This window comes from Falco cherrug, chromosome Z, assembly GCF_023634085.1.
Source record: "Falco cherrug isolate bFalChe1 chromosome Z, bFalChe1.pri, whole genome shotgun sequence".
Classification (NCBI taxonomy): Eukaryota; Metazoa; Chordata; class Aves; order Falconiformes; family Falconidae; genus Falco; species Falco cherrug.
The window spans coordinates 54,437,320-54,458,716 of record NC_073720.1 but is presented as its reverse complement, the minus strand read 5'-3'; the positions used below and the strand labels follow the sequence as shown (position 1 = coordinate 54,458,716).

Below are 21,397 nucleotides of genomic sequence, written 5' to 3'. Positions count from 1 at the left end.
ATACAATTAAAAATAACCAAGGCTACTTTTCATTGTAACGATATGGATGATACATATGTATATGAATGTGTATGCGAGTAACTTTCATTTGTATTAAACAGCTGAGAATGTTCTGATACCAAAGTCAATGGACAGGCATGTTCTGTGTTACATGCTGCTTCATCTGCACAACACAGCTAAGAACAGCAAGTGATGGGAAGCCTCCCCTTGAATAAAATACAAGCATTATGTTCTGTGAAGCTCGGGGGGGCAAGGGGGAGCCTGAAGTAGGGGTTGTCCCTTTTCTTATAAACCAGTTAGTACGGACTAAACTGAAAATAGGTCAGTTTGGTGAACCAGTAGAGGAATCTATTTACTGGCACCCCTAAGGGTCCTGAATGTTCTCAAGTATTACTACTTTGGAATAACAGTGTTGTATCTCAGTGCCAGAATCAGAAGGCTGGAGTATACTCATGTGCACAGGCATAGACAGATCTGCTCTTCACCCTCCTGTCTTTGGAGATGGCAAGAGCACTGGAAGCTCCCAGCTCTCTGCTGGGCTGCACAAATGTGCAGGGGATAGTATGCAGCCATGGTGGAATCCTGTTTTCTTCAGGTGAAGCAACTGAGTTATTACTGAGCTACAGGCATCAGAGCCTGAGAATTCTTGGGTTACACAGCTGAAAAATGTTTCACTGGTAACAACATCACTGCAGCTTTACTATGTTCTAAAAGCAACATTTAACTATAAATACTAACAGTTTCTGGAAACCGAAACCATCTCATTGTAGAGCTGTTTCACAGCTAGCACGTTCATTTGACTTGGCTTCTGAAAATGCATCTAGCAGAATAAATGGCTATTTACAGGAAGGAAACTTTTATTTTCAGAAGAAAAAAAACTGAAGAAAATTACTTTCTGTCAGTATTTGGCTGTCTTTTAGCTCAAATGCATTTATTCCACCATGAAGAGTTATTTGATCTTTGTCTAAAATGCATCAAAACTGCTGAAAAGATATACGCTTCATCATACTAGCTTTTTTGGTTTTTTTTCAAAAAGCGATTATTTTGATTATCCATTAAAGTAGTACAGCTGAGATGCATTACTAAATTATCATTCATACACAAGATGTCTTAATAGATTTCCAGAGTAATTATATTCCAATAATCTGATATATTAAAAAATATTATCATCCCTCAGGAAGCTGCACAAACTGCATATGTGTGACTTTTAATGGGGGATTTTGAAAATACAAATTTACTTGCAAGTGAATTGTGTGAGTTTAAAGAGAGACAGACAGCAACTGTACAATTAAAATATATGAGCCTAGTGTACAGAAGCTGATGCAATCTTTTTTATGTAGCCTACCAAAAACACTCATTGGATATTGAACTGCCCACTAGCTTTTAAGTATGTAGAATAAGGGCACCGTATTTATTTCCTGGCTGTCTGAATTCACTTGGCTGTAAGAAGCAGGTGGCTTTTGAATACGACTTGCTGTCCTCACACACAAGCCTCTCATTCTCCAAACTAATTTAGGTAAGACAGGACATTTTGGGGTTTTGTATCGGAAAAATGAGTCTTCATTACCATTGATAGCATTGTGTACTTCGTAAGCTTTAAGTGTATGCTCTTACATATTTCTCGTGGTGGTGTAACTTTTATCTTTTCTCTCACCTTTGCATTCTAACAAACACCAGATCCAACCTATTTCTTGCCTTGTCCAAGTAGATCTTGCCTAGCATAACCACACAGTACATTAAAGTCTAAAGTAAATTTGGCATTACTGATAAAAATACCCATCAATCTTTCCAAATAATTACATTAAATTGTAATTAGCTTTCCCTTATGATGGAAATAAACCTTTCTTACAAACATAAAGAAAATTATACAGTGGGAGCTAAAAACTGTTTAATGTAATCGAGATGCATAGACATTTACTGATTTTTAAAAACATATTTAGTCTACTATGCAAGTCATTTTCAAGTTGGGCAATGAGTCCACATACATCTAATAAGAATCTCTTTTCTGCCTTCTACCAAATTATGAATTACCTATCTGCAACACTTAAAACATCCTGTTTCAAGTTGTGGTTAAATTTTGCATGGCCTTAGAAATCACACTGTGTCATTTAAAATAATACCTAGGAACTTGTTCAAGACTTCTGCTCTAGTTACAAACACGTATCTTAGTGTTTTCAATTTGCTGGCAAAAGGTATTTGTTAAAATCTTGACAAAATCACTAAGCATGATAGAACACTTTGTAATAAACCACTCTCTATTTGGAGTGCTACAGATTAAAAGCTGTTGGTAATCTATTCTTTTGCTTATTCATTATGCTTCCAGTTGGTCTCATAATCCTTTTGGGTTTTTTCAGCTTGGAATTCTACACTTTACTGGGTGTTACCAAACATTAACAAATCAAAGTACTCTTACTAACAAAAAAAAATTACATATGATATTTACACAGAGAGTGATTACTTCTGTCACTAGAGTCTAAGCTTACTATCAACTGATAAAAGCATCAAAATATACCAACAGAATACTGTGCCAGTGAGCGTACTTCCAAGTTTTAGGAAATTGATGGCTTCTGCCTCTAGATGCTAAAAGAGGAAAGAAACAGCTTTAACTTGTAAGTGAAGACAAGCTTTGAAATTATACTGCGTGTCACATCTGGCACCAAAAAGCTTTGTTGCAGAGATCCTGGCTGTTTATGACAGTGTGAGAGGCTAGGCTTAAGAAATTCTTCTTTCATCAAGATTCTGCATACTGTTGTACTAGTACATATACTCTCCTTCTAAGTCAATACAAGTCATTCCTTATCTCCCAGTACTTACATATAGGCATCCACTCTTGGAAGTCACTTATTTCCATGGCAAACCAGAAGCCAGGATTTGCCACCTGGCATAATCTATTTCACATTGTCCACCTTCCTGCTCTTATTTTTATTTTTAAATTGTTTCAGGTAGGGCTCTTGCATGTTACACTGTTTTGCCTCTCAGTCATGTCCCTACCTACCCTGAAATGATTTATGAAGGCACTAAGTTAATTTCAACTTGACAATTGAGTAAAAATGCAGAAATTGAGTTTGGTGAAAACAGTTGTGCTCATAGAGGCAAGAGACACCAAAAGCACTTCCATCTGGAGAATACAATTTTTCCCAGTCTTTATGAATGAGAAAACTGACATGCAGGAGAACTACATGTTTGTTCTGCTGCCCACATAATTATTTATTGTATCTTATTCCCCGGAGAACAAAGTTAGAGTAACTATGGGTTTAAACTTGAAAATACTAACAAGTAGCACTCTTCTGAGATGGTAATAGATTCCATCATGACGTATGGTCCATATGATGCCTAAGTGGTATCTGTGAGGAGATGCTTATTAATTAATGGAAGCTGCATATCAAAATAATCTACAGTTCAACAGGTCCATGTTATGTAGCAGCCTCTAAGAGTCCACCAATGGTTTGTGTACAAAGTTTTGCATAAGACTAAACTGTTGCTCTCCAGAAAACTGCTTTACAGGTTCTACTAGCAAAATTTTTCTCCTGTGCATTGAGGAGAGCTGCAGTGACAGGTCACTACACCACATGTGACTTCCACATCAATGACTACAAGATGTGCTATTAGAAATACCACAGCCTACCTCGTTAATATATGTTTATTTCACACTACCAAGTGCTGCCCCTGATCAAAGACACCTCTATGATGGAGCATCGGAAGAGCTGATGAAAATACCTGTACAAAGAATTTACTAATTTAACTCCATTTTTCCTTAGTAAAACAAACCAGATTTAATCAAATATACTCTTAAATGTCTGCAAGAATGGGCTCAATCTGCAGACTTATTTTTTAGTGTCACTGAAATTTGTGTCACTGAAGCCTTGTGGTGGTGTTCTTGCTGGGATAATGCTTCCTTAAAAGCACAACCGTGACAAACTTTTAGAATTAAGCATCTATGCTAAAAAGAAACCTTCACGAATGGCAACCTAATAGCAGTTTTCTTCACACTGCAGGAACACATACATGAAGTAAACACCGAGATAATGGAAACAGGACTTGAGGCTACCAGGATAGAAAAGCATGCCTCTCCCTGCTTTCTCATGGAAAGAAAGACTCATGCCAAGATTAACAGGAAAGAAGTCATGCTAGCTAAGCTGAGGAAGAGCTGCTCCTGCACCCCAAAGAAGATGAAGAACTTTGTCATGAACTTCCTTCCTGTTTTACGATGGCTTCCCAAGTACCAGTGCAAAGACTATATCTGGGGGGATGTTATGTCCGGGTTAGTGATTGGGATCATTTTGGTGCCCCAAGCAATTGCATACTCACTGCTGGCAGGTCTGAAGCCCATTTATAGTCTTTACACATCATTCTTTGCCAACATCATCTATTTCTTAATGGGCACATCCCGTCACGTCTCAGTTGGCATTTTCAGCTTGATAAGCTTAATGGTAGGACAAGTTGTGGATCGAGAACTTCTCTTGGCTGGGTTTGACTTAAATGATGATGTCCCACCAGCCCCGAGTGGTGGCTCTGAGCAGAATGACACTCAGTCCAGCACAACTGCCTTCAACCTTACAATTGCAGGGATGAATGCTGAGTGTGGGAAAGAATGCTATGCTATTGGCATTGCTACAGCTTTGACATTTGTGGCTGGAGTGTATCAGGTAAGTGGTTGCTGACATCCAGAGGCAAGGTATGAAGTTCCTAAATCTTCTTTGCACGACCTAAGCTTTCATTTGACTCTCATTTCAATAAGAGATAGAGCATCAGTTCACTTGAATGACCTTGGACTGTTTTCTCCAGGAAGCCTAACTGCAGACAACACAGAGAAAGCAAGAGGTAGGCAGTTTTCTTAGCTACTAGTAAGCACAGGTAAAACAAGAGTCTTCTGTGAGACCATTAACATTGTTTTGACACTCTACTGTCTCTGAGCCTTGTTGTTTTCATGGGACCATGAATCCAATACAGATCTTACCATGAGGGAAATTCTCAGGTAGCTTAACAGCGAAAAAAAGAGTTCTCATCCCCTCGATACTTTAAGAAGGTGCAGACCCACTCATCTACTTCTGCACAGGTTCAGAATGTGCAGCTCCGTGTTTTGCTAGTGCGTACTATGCTCTACCAAACGGCTGCCCAAAGATATTTCAGAAGCAGAAAGGACAAGAGGGGAAATAGATTGACTAACCTATGTCTCAGACCACAGCTGTGCTGACTCTTTGAGACTTACAAATGTGCTGCTTGTTACAAGGATACCAAGAGAATGCAAAAGGAAGCAAGATGAACATACTGACCTATTAATTGTGTGTGTGTGTATATATATACATATTTATGAATTATGACAGAGCTAGCTATCTTCCAGTTTACTATGAAATTTCAGATCACATTTATGAACAACAAAATGTCCTTGTGAAGCTATTCTTCCCAAAGTCATGGAAGGAAGGAAAAGCAACTAGTTAAGGACAGTATCCTGGGATTTGGGAAAGTTTGTGAGCACTTCTGGCATTTCTGACCTTAGGCATGCCACAAAGGCTGCCTGTGCTCCATTCTTCCTTCTGTTCACAGGGCTCAAAAGCTGCTTAATGTAACAGTGCCACTAAAGCAGGGATCTTAGCTGTTATCATTCAAATTCTGTTTACAAAGCAATGGTCATAAGTTTTAACTTTATTCACTTTAAGACATGAAAAATAGAAAATTTGCTTTAGTATAACAGATGCCTTTTTTGGATCCATTGCTCTTTTGCATTGGAAATAAAAGGCAGACAAGCCACTTCAGTGGAATCACTTCAGATGAAGGTTTGATTGACCCTGTCTCAAACTCCTCATTCACCTCCTGGTTTTGTAGCATCCCACAACAGTAAAAGGAATCCTATGTTTTAAAAGCAGACTGGAAACATGAAAGGGTAATTCCTGCTCTAAGATTCAAATAGCCAAACGCTATCTGCCTCCAGCTAGTCCTCTCCCATCTGTACTTTATTTGCAGCACCATTCAAGGCTCAACTGTTTTTTTAAACTTTTTTTTTTCTGTCTCCTCAGGTTCTAATGGGAATCTTTCGTCTGGGTTTCATATCTATGTACCTATCTGAGTCTGTACTAGATGGCTTTGCAACTGGTGCTTCCTTAACCATTTTAACAGCTCAAGTGAAGTATCTGATTGGAATAAAAATCCCACGTAGCCAAGGGCATGGGATGCTTGTTATTACCTGGATTAACATTTTCCGGAACATTTCTCAGGCTAATCTTTGTGATGTCATCACAAGTGCCATTTGTATTGTGGTGCTGGTCACTGCTAAGGAACTGGGAGATCGGTATAAGCATAAGCTGAAATTTCCTCTGCCCACAGAGCTGGTAGTTATCGTTGTGGCAACACTAGTGTCACACTATGCAAAGTTAAATGAAGTATATGCATCCAGTGTTTCTGGGGCTATTCCAACAGGATTTATTCCCCCCAAGGTACCACATTTCAGCTTAATGCTCCGAGTTGCTATAGATGCTTTGCCTCTCGCCATAGTCAGCTTTGTCTTCACTGTATCCCTTTCTGAAATGTGTGCAAAGAAATACGCTTACACCATCCGAGCCAATCAGGAAATGTTTGCTGTGGGCTTCTGCAACATCATTCCTTCTTTCTTTCACTGTTTTGCAACCAGTGCAGCTCTGGCAAAAACACTCGTCAAAACATCTACAGGCTGCCAGACTCAGGTCTCTGGAGTAATTAGTGCAATGGTGGTTTTACTGGTGCTGCTTTTCTTGGCACCTCTTTTCTACTCCCTGCAGAAGTGTGTTTTGGCTTGTATCATCATTGTCAGCCTCCGAGGAGCCCTGAGGAAGTTCCGAGATGTGCCAGCACGGTATCATGTGAATAAGGTGGACACGCTTGTTTGGGTTGTTACCATGTCTGCCTCTGCCTTGATCAGCACAGAAATAGGGCTGTTGGTTGGCATTGTTTTCTCCATGCTATGCATCATTGTTCGGACACAGCGGCCACGGACAACCCTGCTTGGTCAGATCCAAGACACCGACTTTTACGAGGATGACTTAGAATATGAAAATCTCTCTTCTGTTCCAAAGGTCAAAATATTCCGTTTTGAGGCCCCACTTTACTATGCAAATAGAAACTACTTCCTGAAGTCTCTGTACAGACTGACTAACTTTGATCCTAACCTAGAAGCTGCTAGAAGGAAGAAATATGAGAAAAAGGAAAAGCAGCATCTGAAAAAGGGAGATCACACAACTGCTAATGGATTGGGCACCAGAGAAACCACTCTGCAACTAGTTCCTAAGCAAATTGATTTCCAAGCCTTAGTTTTAGATTGCTCTTCCATCTCATTTTTGGACACCACTGGAGTTAATACTCTAAAGGAAATCCTGAAAGACTACAAGAACTTAAATGTTTCTGTTCTCCTGGCTTGCTGCAATCCCTCAGTGATAGACTCTCTGAAAAGAGGAGGTTACTTTGGGAAAGATTTTGGAAGTACGCAGGAAATGCTGTTTTACAGTATACATAATGCTGTGCAATTTGCAAAAGACCAAAAGCTTCCAGCAGATTGCTCAGTTTAATCCTGTTCCTTCCTTGATGATTCACTACAAAAGTGACAGACGGAAGGGGCAGTTTGCAATAATTACATTATCAGACACACTGTTGACTGTGTACAGCAATGGGCCTACAAGCCATCCTCCCCTGAAGAGCTTGGCTGTTTGTGAGATGCCACATATAACAGCCACTGGGGATACACTTCAGGACCAGGATGGAACAGGTTGGATTATTACCTGCACCTTCACTTTAAAATCCAGGTGATGTGCAATAGGGCAGATTGTGATTGACTTCTCTCTTGTGTCATGATCATGTGTGACCACGTATACATCATAAGACTGCTGCACTAGAAGGTCTGCCCAGTGTCAGCTGACTCTCCCAGTGGTTTAATGGCTGGTTTCCGTTAAGAGGGCTAAGCCATGAAAATGCAATCAATCTAGCATCTTGGGGACACATTGGTTTAAATTCTGGCTTGCAGTTTCCTGCCCCTTCCATCATTCTAGTTGCTCCTAAACAACTCCCACTATTTGTATACAAATAATTGTATAAAATATTGTACAATTTAGTATGTCTCTCCACCTCAATTACACAGCCTTAATAACACGAACTGCCCATGATCCATCACAGGTTCCTCTCAAAACTATCACTTCCAAAAATTACTGCTGGAGGCACCTGTGTTATTGGCTTCAATCTGTGGTAATTAGTTACTGAAGGCTGTGATACCCTTAATGATGCTGCAAGAAATATGACTCTGACACGCAATTTTGTAACTAGTAAGAGGATAAACAGAATTAAGAAAAATGAATGGCTTTAACAGGCAGTCACACAGTTACCCAAGTAGTTGTACCATCCTGTAAAAATAAAAGTTGCTTCTGGTGCGCAGATGCAATTCAAATTCAGGGATACATAGGGATGATCAATCATGAAACCTCATAACTGTGATGCAGCACAACATGTTGTTCCAACAACTGCCTGCCTGGGTGCAAAGAGAAACAGGAGAAAAGAGGGTAGGGTGGGAAGGTAAATCTGTGATCTGCCTAGAAGGGGAGTGATCAGTCAGTCTGAACTGGCTGGCTGGTCTCTGATGCAACACTAATGAAGCTTTACAGTAGCACACCTGGGCCAAGTAAAGGGAGCAATGCTTTTTAAGTTGTGCATCCCCATATGCTGGAAAAACTCCACCACTGTTTGTACATACTACAGATGTTTGGTGTTGGTTTGTTGTTTGTTATTTTTTTCCTGTCATGTTATTCTTTGATTTGAGGTCTACTAAACCATGTTTTCCAAGGCTGGGTTGCTTTCTATAATAATTTGCATTAACTGCTGTTCATTCTGCTTTGTGTCAAATGATACCCCCAGAGTCAGTTGTGTTATTATATACATGTTCTCTCTTTACAAATATGTATAGATTTAGATTTTCATTGTAACAGAGTTAGTACTCTGGCCTACGGGCAGAATATCCTCTCTCATACTCAAGTTTATCATTACCTGCATGAAAGATAGGAGAGCTGCTCCATCTTTCTCTCCTTATTCATGGCTGGCTCACAGACAGCACCAAGCATGGAAGGAAATTCTCTCACAGCTGTGCCTCTTACAATTAGCAGACTGTAGAAAAAGGTTCCATGTATGCAGAAGCCATTTCTCTGCTGTGCCATTCAAAAACCAGAAAAGTGAGGTCAACACAACAGGTGACTTGTTTATTTACGCTTTTCAGGTCTTAAATGAAAGAACACCCAAACTGAGGTTCTTCAGGTGCCCCAGAGCCTGTCAGGCTCTCAAGAACAAATATTTTATTAAAGGAAAAGCAGTGCATTCCCAAAAGATAAAATAAAAAATGTCTTCACAGAGGTTGAGAGTAACACAGTATTAGCTAAGTGATTCAATGCAGATATTTTCCTGCACTCATTATAAAAGTGTTATCAGCTGCACACTGTTAGTACTGCCAAAGCAGTAAAACCTGACAGAAATGTCTGTCAAGAGATTAAAGGATTGACCATTGGCAGCATTTTCCTGCCATAAAACAATTTAATTACATTATCTTTCAAACTGCTGACTTGGTATGACTAGCTTCTGTCATAAAAGCAAATGGGCACAGCCCAAGGACAAAGTATTGCTTTGTGTCTGCTTCTGTTTGTAACCATTCTTTGACCAGGGAATATCTCTTTTAAGGACCTACCAGGGCCTAGCACAAAGAAGTGAATTTACAGAAGTCACTGCCAGACAATATAAATACAGACACTCTAAGGCTGTTGTGCCAAAGCAAGCTCTCATTGGAAGAAAATGTAATTGTTTCAGTGCAAAAGAACACACACTCTAGCAATTTAGACTTCATCTGTCTGTATGGGTCAAACTACCAACCTAGAACATAAGGCAAAAAAAGCAAAAATACCCTTAACTCTAGATGAATCTCATTTTAAAAGAGAACAAAAAGCAAGAGAGATTCCAATGGAAGGTGTATCCTTGCAACAGTCTCTGGAGAAAAATGAAGAAAGGCTGTCCTTCTCTTATCCAGCAGGCTAAGAAATTAAGAGTCAGAAGTCTCTTTTTCATATTTGTTGCAAGAATGGCACCAAAAGATACCTCAGCAAAGAAACTTGGCTATGCATAAGAGGGTGGGTAGGCTTTAAGACTTTTACTAGGAAGAAACTATTGACCAGGAAAAAACACAAGAACAATTTGTTTCAGTTTCATTCGCACAGCTGGCTCACAATTGTGTTGGACAGTGTCAAATGCAGCCGGGAAACTTTCAGTGCTATGATGTAAGGATGCTGGAAGACTGTAAATTATTTCTAAGTAGTATATAAAAAGTAACTGAAAAAGCAAGCCTTTCCCTGGCACATTTATGTTTGCTATACCACGTTATACCAAGATTAAGGGTATCACGATTGAAAATGTTAAAACCTGATGATCTTCTTCTTTCCTATTCTATCAGGAATGACTTGGAGAGGAGCTGGGGACTGGCTTGTAATTCCAACTAAGTTAATACTAATGCTGAAATAAAATCATTATATGCCTTTTAGGAAATGTTATATCCATCATGTATCTAGACTGTATTTTTTTTTTTTTGCTGTGGCACCTTGTATAAATCATGTATCCAACAACCTTTAGTACTGCTACACAAGAATAGGAAAGGATTCTTAACTTGCAGACTGTGTGGGTCCCATGGAGCTGGAAAAGAGCTGCGAACCTCAAACTTCCCTGTTGACTAGTGCAACAGGCCAGAATGTGCAGTCTAGCTGTCAAAATGGCTGCATTTATTGGCACTGGTAACTATCAACCAGGGATCTGTCCAGTCCATGAAAGACACCTTGGGTTTCCCTGCAACTATAAGTATTCCTGTGTCACATGACCTAGAGACAAACGCATACTTTTGGTTGGAAAATAAAATGAATAGATATTTGAAAAGTTTTCCTTGTGATATCCTTTCATGGGTGGTGAAATAATAGGATAACTTGGAATAAAGAAAAAGGTAAGAGGTGGGTTTGCTGTCCTAGAAAAGGGTTAAAATACAGGGATGCACTTGGCATTGTGGGATTAGAAGACATAATGAGAAAAAACACTTTAAAACTGAGAAGGGGAAGGTGCTCCTAATGGACACTCTGAAACCCACTACTTCTCTGCTCATATTCCATTTCCAGAATCTGAGCTCTCCTTCTCCTTGTTGTTTCCACAACTTACAGCTGGTAAGTTCCCATCCTCATGTCTTGGACAGCAGACAGAGTAATGGAGTGGATTGTAAACATGCTTTGCCCAGCAACACGCTGAGCCAGGCAGAACTTTAAGAGCTATTACAACTTTTGATGGGGTTTTATGGTTTGTCCTTCCTGACAGACCAATCATTCTTGCTCTAGGCATCTATATTTGGTTCTTTCCACTGGACATATTGGTATGAAGATGTTTTAAGCTGAGTTAAATGGGACCCAAAAGGCAAAGAATTCCAGTGTTGTCCTCATAAAGTCTGACAGGTACTTCCCTAGAGCTATAAATGCTATTATGCATTTGAATCCTTTTGAAAGACAGTATTAACTAAAGTTGCCCTGTTTCAGTTGTCACTATCTATCACTTGTTGCAGTGCACAAGTAGGTTTAGGATGCAAAATGAAACTCCCAAGTTAAGTGGAAGGAAGACAGAAATAGTAACAAAATAATGGCAGCTTTCATTTAGACATGTCAGTAAATCAAGCTTGTTTTAATCTTTGTGGGACTTTTTTTGCTGTATCATGTCTCCTAAATTAAAGGACAGAAAAGCAAGCCATCTTTCTAGTCCCTCAGCACTGTTCTTAGAATGGCTAATGGTTAGCAAAGCCCAGAACAGGATGGGTGAGAAGTCTTGTTTCAGACAGTATTGCCACCTGAAATGCTTTGGTAAGGAATGGACTGAATTTATGCCTATCACTCTATTCTATCCTATTCCTAGCTTTTGCCAAAGACTCATCTAACCTGTAAAGGGAGCGTTAACACTGTGATCTGAATATTAAAAGCAGAACTACGGCTAGGGGGAGCTCTATGTACACGTGTGGACAGCCGGGAAGTGCACGGGACCTGAACTCTCAGTCTCGCTTCTCCCAGCAGTTCTTCTCAGTAGTGAGTAGATGCTGGTGTTCCTGCACTAAGACCGAAATCCTGGCAGTGATATCACCCAGTATGAGTCTTGAAAACAGCTGGAATGAACACTGTCTGGAACCCTGCCGACAGCTCTCTCTGTAACGTTGGGCACAGATGCCTTGACTGCACAGCAGAACTGTTCCTTCTTCAAGGAACAACTGGAGACTCCTCTAGAGCTCTCTTGAAAGTTGTGCCAAGCAGTACTTTAGAAAGAATGCAGCCAGTCACAAAAAGCTGCACTAGAACTTTGTACATGCTAAGGATCCATGAAATCCATTTCTGCTAGCTTGAGGCCTGTCTGGGAGTCATGGTAAAACTGGGAATCAAGATGCTGTGGCCAGGCATGGCAGCAGGGAAGACATGGAATGACTGTAGCATATGACCTGAGACACTCTTGGTAAAACTTGACTTGCACACCCACAAGACTCTTCAGATGAAAGGAACCTTAAAGGGCTCCTTAACCTGTTGTCAGGATGTAATGCATGCAGGTTAGCCCCATCTTTCTCAATACAAGCTCTCTTTCTTAATCTCATGCACTCTTAAATTGACTCTCCACCACTGGCACTTACCTGACTTCCAAGGAAGCAAAGACATGCCCAGCTTGCAATCATACTACAATAAGTATCAAAGCGAGCACCTGTTGGATATTTTAATGTGCCAAATTTTTTTGTATTTTGGCTCGAGGAGTTTGCTTACCTGAGAGCAACTAATTCCAATAACCAGTGAATTCGAACTTGTTCAATGCCACCATGCGGAACAGAAGAAATATAGGCAAGGTTCATCTCTTGGTCTTTGCTCAGGTCAAATAGGTCAGCACGGCTGTGAGGTAAAGGAGGGCTTCAGAAAAGGAGGGACAGAAAAGAAAAACCACATTGCAACATTAACTGGCTGCTCCACTGGGTATCCAAAGATCCTTGTGCTAAGTCCCTATAACACCTACAAGATCCTCCCCGGCATGAGGACTACTATCTAAGATGAAATGAAAGCAAAATGGAGTTGCAGGTTATTTGGGGCTAACTGGCTACACACGTAGTTTGGCAAAACTTGGGTGCATTTCATTGCCATGCTCAAAAGAAAGCATTACAAAAGAAAGCAGAGGCCATACAATGGTAGGCACCTTGTCTCAGGCAGCTCAGTGTCTTTTAGGCTTTGGAGTGGAAGTCAGACTTGCTGAGGTCTGTAGTAAACAAATGCAGGTTTGATCTTCCTGCTGCAGTCCATGCAATGATACCAATTCTTGCTCTGCTGTGGAAGCTGCACTTGTTACAAGCAGAATTAGACACTCAGAGCCTCCACGTTCTTTGGCTATATTCAACTCACCTCTAAGCACAAGGAAGCACAGGAGTATGAGGTTTCTATGCTTGATGCTGCAAGCAGTTTTACCTGCTCACAGCTATACAGCAATGATCATCTCACTATGACTTTGGTGTCTACTTATTCCACTGAAATTAACATAACACTGGGGCAAATTTCTGCTGCCTCTATCTCTGCAGATAAATAGCTGCAAGATGGAGAAAGATTTCACACCACCCTCCACAAGTCAGAAACTTAGAATGCTGCCCAGTTCACTGGATTTGGGCATCCTTAGAGACTCTCATTAAGCTTCCTGTTAACGTGCAAATTCTGAGCATTAAAGTATTTGTATTACAAGAAAGATAAACCAACACTGTTCCCCAAGGTTCAGTAAAATACTTCCACGTGTCTTCACATTGCAAAGAGAGATGACTTGTGCTCTAACTACAGACTTTTATATTAACTGTACAAGTAAAAAACTAATACAGTTTATGCTTTGACTACTGTGATATGTCTCCTCTGATGGGTGGATTGGCTCTGTGGTGGCTATAACTATGCTGGGAAGAGTCACACTGTCATCCTCTGCTCCTCTGTCCCCCTGCACATATTTATCCCATCTCCAAAGGCCCCCCAAATGCACCTGCTACCATATAACTATCTGTACGCAAAGGGGGGAAAAACCTGACCCCACCTGGACAACAGCTTTTGTCCTAGCTAAGACAGTGCCTATCTATTACCCCATGTCCTGCATCCTCATCTGAAAGTGCAAGTCTTTACACAGATTACATCCTTGTAGTGATCCATACATATCAGCCAGCACAAATGAGCTCCTCTTTGCAACTTCACCAGCATACAAGGCACTTAAAAATCATCTCCCTGAGATGCTTCAAGTCACACAAGTGAGACTGAAGTCACCAATTCCATTCTTACCAGCCATCTGGGTCTTTTTTCTTGCCCCAGTGGATAAGGACAATGTTAACTGTCAGTTTCTGAAGGAGTGCTCTACTACTTCATGATTCAAACCTGCTTCAGTTCAAGCAGTGGCAAAGCTGGGAATCAAGGCGTGAAGCACTGACACATTTTTTGCTCTATCCACACTGAATAAATACTCTGAAATTCACACTCTGCTAGAGAGAATTCTAGCAAAAACCATGACAAGATACTAAAGAAAGCTGGCAGTAGGTTTTGTTATTGGTAGTATCAGTATCTGTCCTTTCCTGTTCAGAGCGAAAACCACCCATCCAAGAAAAAATCAAGCCTTGCTCCCAGGCTTTGTCAACTGCTGATCCACAGCTGTGCATTTGCCCAGCTGTCTGAAACTGTGGTGCAGAAAAGAAGCTTTAACAACTGGAACCCAGTTCTGTCTTAGCGTGAGCTTTCAAGGGAGCTGGGATCCCACATCATAAGAAATACCAGTGTTGGCCAAGCGTTATAACTGAATAGATGCTGACCCTTGGAGAGCCTCTGCCTCTGCTGCGGCTCCTCTGCTCTTCCCTCACACGCTTTTCATGTTTGCAGCTTTCCAAAGTTACTTTTACACAATTAAAATAACGGTTGTTTCTTGGGCTAAAGTTTAAATGGGCAAAAGATATATTTTTAAGGCAGCTTTTCATTAATATTTCCTAACATTGCAAGCAAAAATTAAAACAAGACATGAAACAGCAAAAGAAAAATAATCCAAAAAGCCCAAACACTTCTCTTCACCAGAATGTGTTTGATGCCCTGTTTTGTTCCCCCCCCCCCCCCCCAAGATGGAAAACTAATGGGAATTTTTTCAAGTTTTGTCTTAGACTACCTTTATGCATTACACAAAAAAAGTGCACAAATTCCTTTTTGTCCAAAGTACACACTGCTGATTCCATCCCTGTTGCAACTCTTTTTTCCTACAACTGCTACTTAATCCACTGTATGTCTAAATGAAGGAGGCCATAAGCGGTTTAGAGTAAGATACAAACATGGCTGAGGGAGGTACTGTCTCTCGCTTTTAAGCCTGCTAGAAGCCTTCATGTATCTCACAAAAGTTGAAGACTGTTTGACCCCCGTTAGCTCAGCAAGACTGGGCTTTCTCTGAGAAGCAAAGCACTACCAAGATGTGAAGTGGTGGGGCTGGGATTTACACGTGCTCCCACACATCCCACTGACTCGGATCAACCGGCCTCACTGGCCACATCAGGAAGATGGCATATGTTGAAAGCGCCTTGCAAGAATAAACTCCCTAGAGCTAACAGGCTGGGAAGCTGCGCCCGGGCCTCTTTCAGGACCGTGACCAAAGGAACTCGGAAAAGGAGAGTGAATGAGCTCCGAGCGTCAACACATGTGCAGTGCTGGGGAAGGGGAAGGTGTCCGAGGGCCCTGGTGGCAAGGGAGCGTGTCACAGCCGGGGCGTCTATGGCCTCATCTCCTGATCCGCTTTGTTTACATTCGCTGGCCACGTCCCATGACCAGCAGCAAGGGGCTGGGCCCTCCGACGCCTCCGCAGCGGGCTGGCAGCGCCCAGGCCGCTCCAGAAGGGCCGCGGCCACGGGCCGGGGGCAGCCGGCGGGGGCAGCGGCCGCGTCCCGCCAGCCCCGCGCGCTTACCAGAAGCCCGTGCTCCTCCAGAAGTGCGGCAGGGGCCGCGCCGCGCGCCCCACGTCCACGCGCACCACGCAGGCGGCGCAGCCCGCGCCCAGCTGCACGGCCAGCCACGGCAGCGCGGCCATGGCGGCGCGGCCCGCGCCCAGCTGCACGGCCAGCCACGGCAGCGCGGCCATGGCGGCGCGGCCCGCGCCCAGCTGCACGGCCAGCCACGGCAGCGCGGCCATGGAGCACCGCCGCCCTCCGCTGACGTACCGCTGGCGCGGCGCCAGGCCGGTGACGTCGCCGCCCGCCGCCCGCGCGGCCGGAAGGAGCCGCCGCGGCCGCCGCCGTTCTCGTCTGCGCCAGGCCGGGGAAGTGCGGCACCGGTGCGTTTCTCCTGCGGGCCGCACGAGGGGCCTACGCGCCTGTGCTATGGCTCTGCGGCAGCGGCTGCGCGGGCGGACGGAGCGGCCGTTCCCCGCAGGGCCTGTCAGTGGGGCTGGAGCTGTGCCGGTCCTTCCGTCTGAACGTGTTTCCTGGCCGCTGTATGGCACGTAGGTTTGAGTGCGCTGTGTAATAGCAAGGCTACCGATGGACTTTCTAAATGTTGCTTTCCTACAACGTGTATCAGAAGACTGGGGTTTCCATCGGGACTCTTTCGTAGGATCCGTGTCCTGAAACCATAGTACTGTTACAGATTTGCTAAAATCATTTTAATAGAAATATAGAGGAATAAGAAATATATTCTAATGAAACTAGTAGTTGCACAAGAAAAGCTGCTATGAAATCCTCTGTACAGCCCTGTACCAAGGCTAAGAACTTATATTTACACAAAGAATGTAGGTATAGTAATGAGGTCATGTAACCATAGTTTGGTTTTATGTAAGTTTATATAAGTTGTATATAAGTTTATATAAATAATTAATGAAATAACTGATGAAAGGAGGAGTCTGTTTCTCTTTCTTTAACTTTCTCTAACAAGGGGCCTGTTTATAAGTTATATAGAGGGAGCAACTACAAGAAACAAGGAGAAGAAACAGATGGTCGACAAGGACATAAAATAGCTCAGACCGATAAGGACACTGCAGACTTGCAAGACCATCACATTCCAGGCAAAAGGTGAAAAGTACACTCTGAGGAAGACCTACAGCCTTCCTCCCAAAGACCACTGCCCACATCCCGGAGACCCCTGCCCACAATTCTTGGAAGAATTTGCGCAAGCGCGCAAGTGTGAAGGACTGATAAGCTAATTAACATATGAAGCGAGAGTATGTTAATGATTTTGGGGAAATACTATGTTTATGCATGAATACTTAATGAATATGTATGAATAAGTTCTATATAAGGTGTATGATTTTGAACCATGGTGTGCATTGATCGTTGATCGTGAGAGGACTCACGCACCATCAATAAAGAAGGGTCTGCTTATCTACATCACATTGGTGTTGGTAAGTTTTTCATTCCAAGATTTCGGTAACAGTACTGCCCTCAGGAATCTCATCAAGCCCTGCCGACTAGTAGAAAAATGTGGAGTCGGGCCTCCCTTCCACATCCCCCAGTACTGTGGTAGCATCTCATTCTGTGTTCATTAGTTCTGATCAATTGGGTAGGCAGGGTACTGCTGTCTAGTTTGCAATACAGGCTTTGGATTTAGCAGGGGTAACCACAGGCCCCTGTAACAGTGCACACGCCAGGGAAACTGCAGAGCTGCCAGGCAGACGGCTGGGGTGCAGGTGATCTCCAACAAGAGAGTGAAGTGAGAGCTGTGTTCATGGAAATCAAGGCTATCAGTCCTGGTGGAGCAACCAACACTCACTACTTCAAAAGCTTTAGTATTTCAGCCCCTTTCACCAAAGCTCTCCCTGAAGCAGTTGTGCAAGAGCCAGCAGGGGGAAGTCAAAGAGATGTTTATTCCTCAGCTCAAGAATATTGTAGCTAGTGATGCAGGTCTTAGCAAGGGGTCCCTTTGAGGGGATCCTGCGAGGGGCCCCTGTGAGGGGATCCTGCGAGGGGCCCCTCTGAGGGGATCCTGCGAGGGGCCCCTGTGAGGGGATCCTGCGAGCGGCCCCTGTGAGGGGATCCTGCGAGGGGCCCCTGTGAGGGGATCCTGTGAGGGGATCCTGCGAGAGGTCCCTGTGAGGGGATCCTGTGAGGCCAGGCCTGCCCAGCAGCCACTCGCAGCCGCAGGGCCCGCCCCAGCCCCTCGGCTGCAGCACCCTGAGGAAAACCTGCTTAAGGAAGGGTGAAACACCACGGAGACAATGAGGTGTGAGGGAAAGAATGTGAGGAAGGGCCCTGGGAGCACGGAGGGCAGGGAAGGAGGCAGCTGCAGGCGTGGGATTGCCCTGCAGCCCCCAGAGGGGAGGCCTGTTCACCATGAGGGACCGCAGGCAGGGGAGAAGCATGAGCAGGAAGGCGCGGAGAGAGGAGCTGCCATGAGCTGAGCAGAGCCCCCGTCCCCGGCATCACCCAGAGGGGGCAGAGGAGGTGGGTGATGCGAGAAAATATAGTGAAAAACCTAAAACTCTGCAGGCAGGAGTTGCATAGGTAACAGGAACCATCAACAGGCAGGCAGGAGCCTCACTGTCTGGAGAGAAGGTCTGGAGCTCAGCCCACTCAGCACTTCAGAAAGGACAGTAAGTACAGATGTAGATGAGCTCCACAAGAGCGTAAATCAGTAGCCTTCTGACAAGGATGTGCTAATTGCTAAAAAAAAAAAACCTACTGAAGTGGTAAGACTCAAGACACTAGGACAAAATAACTGTGGTAGTGGGACATCACTACCACCTACTCAAATGACCCCCTGAAGAGAGTGAATCCCCCGCTCGAGAAGCATGCCCAGTAAATTTAAAATTAACTAGGTGTTCAAGTTAGGAGGAGCGATCCCCCTTGCACCCAGCACCGCAATAAACATACCTGCTTTGTAACTTCTCCTGCGTTATAGAGTTTAATTCCGCACGTCACTAGGAAAAGACTCAGCATGAGAAAGTTTATGCCATGTGTAATCCTGCTTGAGCCAGGACGTTGCCTGTCTCAAAGGAGTGGCAAACTTGAGACCCATCTCTAACAAATTGCAAAGCGTCTTGGTTCTGGTTGCTGTTAATCCTCTGTTTGCAGCTTCATCTGCCTTTCCAGGCCTTCAGTCCCTGTGGGACGTGTGAGCTTACAAGGCTCACAGCCAGAATTCAGGCAAACAGTATTACAGCCCAGAGGCTCAGGTAGGAATGGTGATATGGCATTGTGACTTGACTAGTGAGGGGGAATTCCCTGAATTCCCCAGGGCTGCTCATGTTGTGGCTCAGATCTAGTACTCCAATGTCTTTGAAGAGCAGCAAGGCCCAGTCAGACTCCAGTGAGGTTGCCATGCAGGATGTTTAAGAGATTGCCTTTATTTTTATAGGAAATGCCAGTTTGGCAGCCAGGCTTCTGCAGGGGGATAACCTGTTTCCTCCGAACTCTGTTGTTTTCTGAAGAGTCCTGAGGAAGGTGTTAAACAGGCAGTGGAAGTGCAAACTCAGGTGGGATCTGACAGCCTGGGGGTGAATAGGCTGGCAAATCAGCCCTATCCTGCTAGCTGCACCCTGAGCTGGAGCAACAACTGCTGCTGGGGTGAGTACTGCTGCCTGGGCTTCATTGAGGGCTACAGGCATTTTGCCAGCTGGAAAGGATGGTGCATGGGGGGAAGGATATCACTGACATTGCCTCTTTTGTTGGCTTCCCCTCCAGAGGGATAGGCTGGAGGAGATGAACACCTTTTTGACATACTGTGGTTTGTTGCTTATTAACAGTGACACTGCACCTTGCTGTCTTAAGTGTGGAGGGTTCATTGCAGGGAAGGCACTGATAGCAGCCCTTGCAGCACCTAGCTGCAATGGACCTGGAAGCTATCCCTTGCAGAGGAGCCAAAAGCGCAGCCCCCAGCCAAAGACCTACCAGCAAATTCGAGCAAAAAGGTATATACAAGGAAGAAATTTCATGAAGCCCATGGTTTCCTACCACAGGCTATCCCTGTTGGCATCAGGAATGCTTGAGCCCTGGAAACAACCCTGACTTTCCCCCAGAGACAGGCAAAACAAAGTTGTTGTGTTTCAGCTTGGCTGATTTCAAAGACAATCTGGAAGACAAGGTGTCAAAGCAAAATGATGTTCATTTGGCCAGGAAACCTTGGCCCTTCTTAGACATGGTATCAGGTGTGTTTGTAGAAAGTCCTGAAACATAAGAGCCATGGATACAGAGGACACTGTTTTGGCATTTTAAAGTGTCTGCCGGAGCTCAAGGGAAGATTCTTCCCCAAGAGCCTGACAGGACCATGATGTTCAGAGCATTTCCAAGAAGGTCCTTGTAGCGAGCGGGTTTGTGTGGCAAGGTTTTGGTATCAGGGGTGCTACAGGAATGGCTTCTGTGAGAAGATGCCAGAAGCTTCCCTCATGTCCAGTGGAGCCAATGCCAGCTGGCCCCAAGATGAACCCACCGCTGGCCAAGGCTGAGCCCATCAGCGGTGGAAGTAGCACCTCTGTGATAGTAATATTAAGAAGGAAAAAAGGAAAAAAACCCACGGAGCCAGCAAGAGAAAGGAGTGAGACAATGTGAGACTCTGCAGACACCCAGGTCAGTGCAGAAGGAGAGGCAGGAGGTGCTCCAGGCATCAGGGCAGAGATTCCCCTTGCAGTCCATGGTGAAGACCATGGTGAGGCAAGCTGTGCCCCTGCAGCCCTTGGAGTTCCACAGTGGAACAGGTGTCCACCTGCAGCCCATGGAAGACCCCATTCCAGAGCAGGTGGATGCCTGAAGGAGGCTGTGACCCATGGGAAGCCTCTGCTGAAGCAGGTTTGCTGGCACTGTTTGCTGGCACCGTTTGCTGTGGACCTGTGGGAGGGACCCATGATGGAGCAGTGTGTGAAGAACTGCAGCCAGAGGGATGGACTTATGTTGGAGAAGTTCATGGAGAACTGTCTCCTGTGGGAGGGACCTCATGCTGGAGCAGGGGAAGAGTGTGAGGGAAAAGAAGTGTTAGAAACAACCTGTGATGAACTGACTGTAACCCGCATTCCCTGTTCTCCTGTGCTGTCATGGGGAGGAGGTGAAGAAATCAGAATTATGTTAAGCCTGGGAAGAAGGGAGGGGTGAGGAGAAAGTATTTTCTGATTTGAATGGTAATAAATTAAACTAATTTTCCCCAGGTCAAATCTGTTTTGCCTGGACAGTAATTGCTGAGTGATCCTCCTGTCCTTATCTTGGCCCATGTGCCTTTCATTATATTTTGTCTCCCCTGTCCAGTTGAGGGGAGTGATAGAACAGTTTAGTGGGCACCTGGCATTCAGCCATGGTCAAACCACCACAGTCCTTCTCAGAGACTGAGGTGGTGGTTAAGAGATGATCCCTTGTTTTCTACAACTTCCCCCAAGGCATGGGGAAGTGCTACATCTAGCACAT

The 21,397-nt window shown here is 44.0% G+C and overlaps 2 protein-coding genes across 10 annotated transcripts in view; one reads left to right on the top strand and one right to left on the bottom strand.

The window, feature by feature from the left end:
- Window positions 1-8,991, top strand: part of SLC26A1 (solute carrier family 26 member 1) — a 37,292-nt gene extending 28,301 nt beyond the window's left edge. For 4 of the 5 annotated variants that reach the window (XM_055698638.1, XM_055698639.1, XM_027816151.2 and 1 more), the window contains 2 exons: window positions 3,996-4,646; window positions 6,015-8,991. In XM_055698638.1, coding sequence (XP_055554613.1) covers window positions 4,026-4,646; window positions 6,015-7,535 — 2,142 coding nt within the window. In that variant the 5' untranslated portion in view covers window positions 3,996-4,025 and the 3' untranslated portion in view covers window positions 7,536-8,991. Of the gene's footprint in view, window positions 1-3,975; window positions 4,647-6,014 lie in introns of all 5 variants that reach the window. The other variant, XM_027816153.2, reaches the window with a different exon arrangement.
- Window positions 1-16,349, bottom strand: part of IDUA (alpha-L-iduronidase) — a 48,222-nt gene extending 31,873 nt beyond the window's left edge. Inside the window, exons 1-2 of one of the 5 annotated variants that reach the window (XR_008730185.1) lie at window positions 15,986-16,247; window positions 12,810-12,950 (exon numbers count right to left, since the gene is read on the bottom strand). Coding sequence is in view for 4 of the 5 variants with exons in the window: in XM_055698642.1 (XP_055554617.1) it covers window positions 12,810-12,950; window positions 15,986-16,209 (365 nt within the window). In the remaining variant the exon portion in view is untranslated. Of the gene's footprint in view, window positions 1-8,997; window positions 9,156-12,809; window positions 12,951-15,985 lie in introns of those variants that run through there. The other 4 variants (XM_055698642.1, XM_055698640.1, XM_055698641.1 and 1 more) reach the window with 4 other exon arrangements.
- Window positions 16,350-21,397: the final 5,048 nt, after the last annotated feature.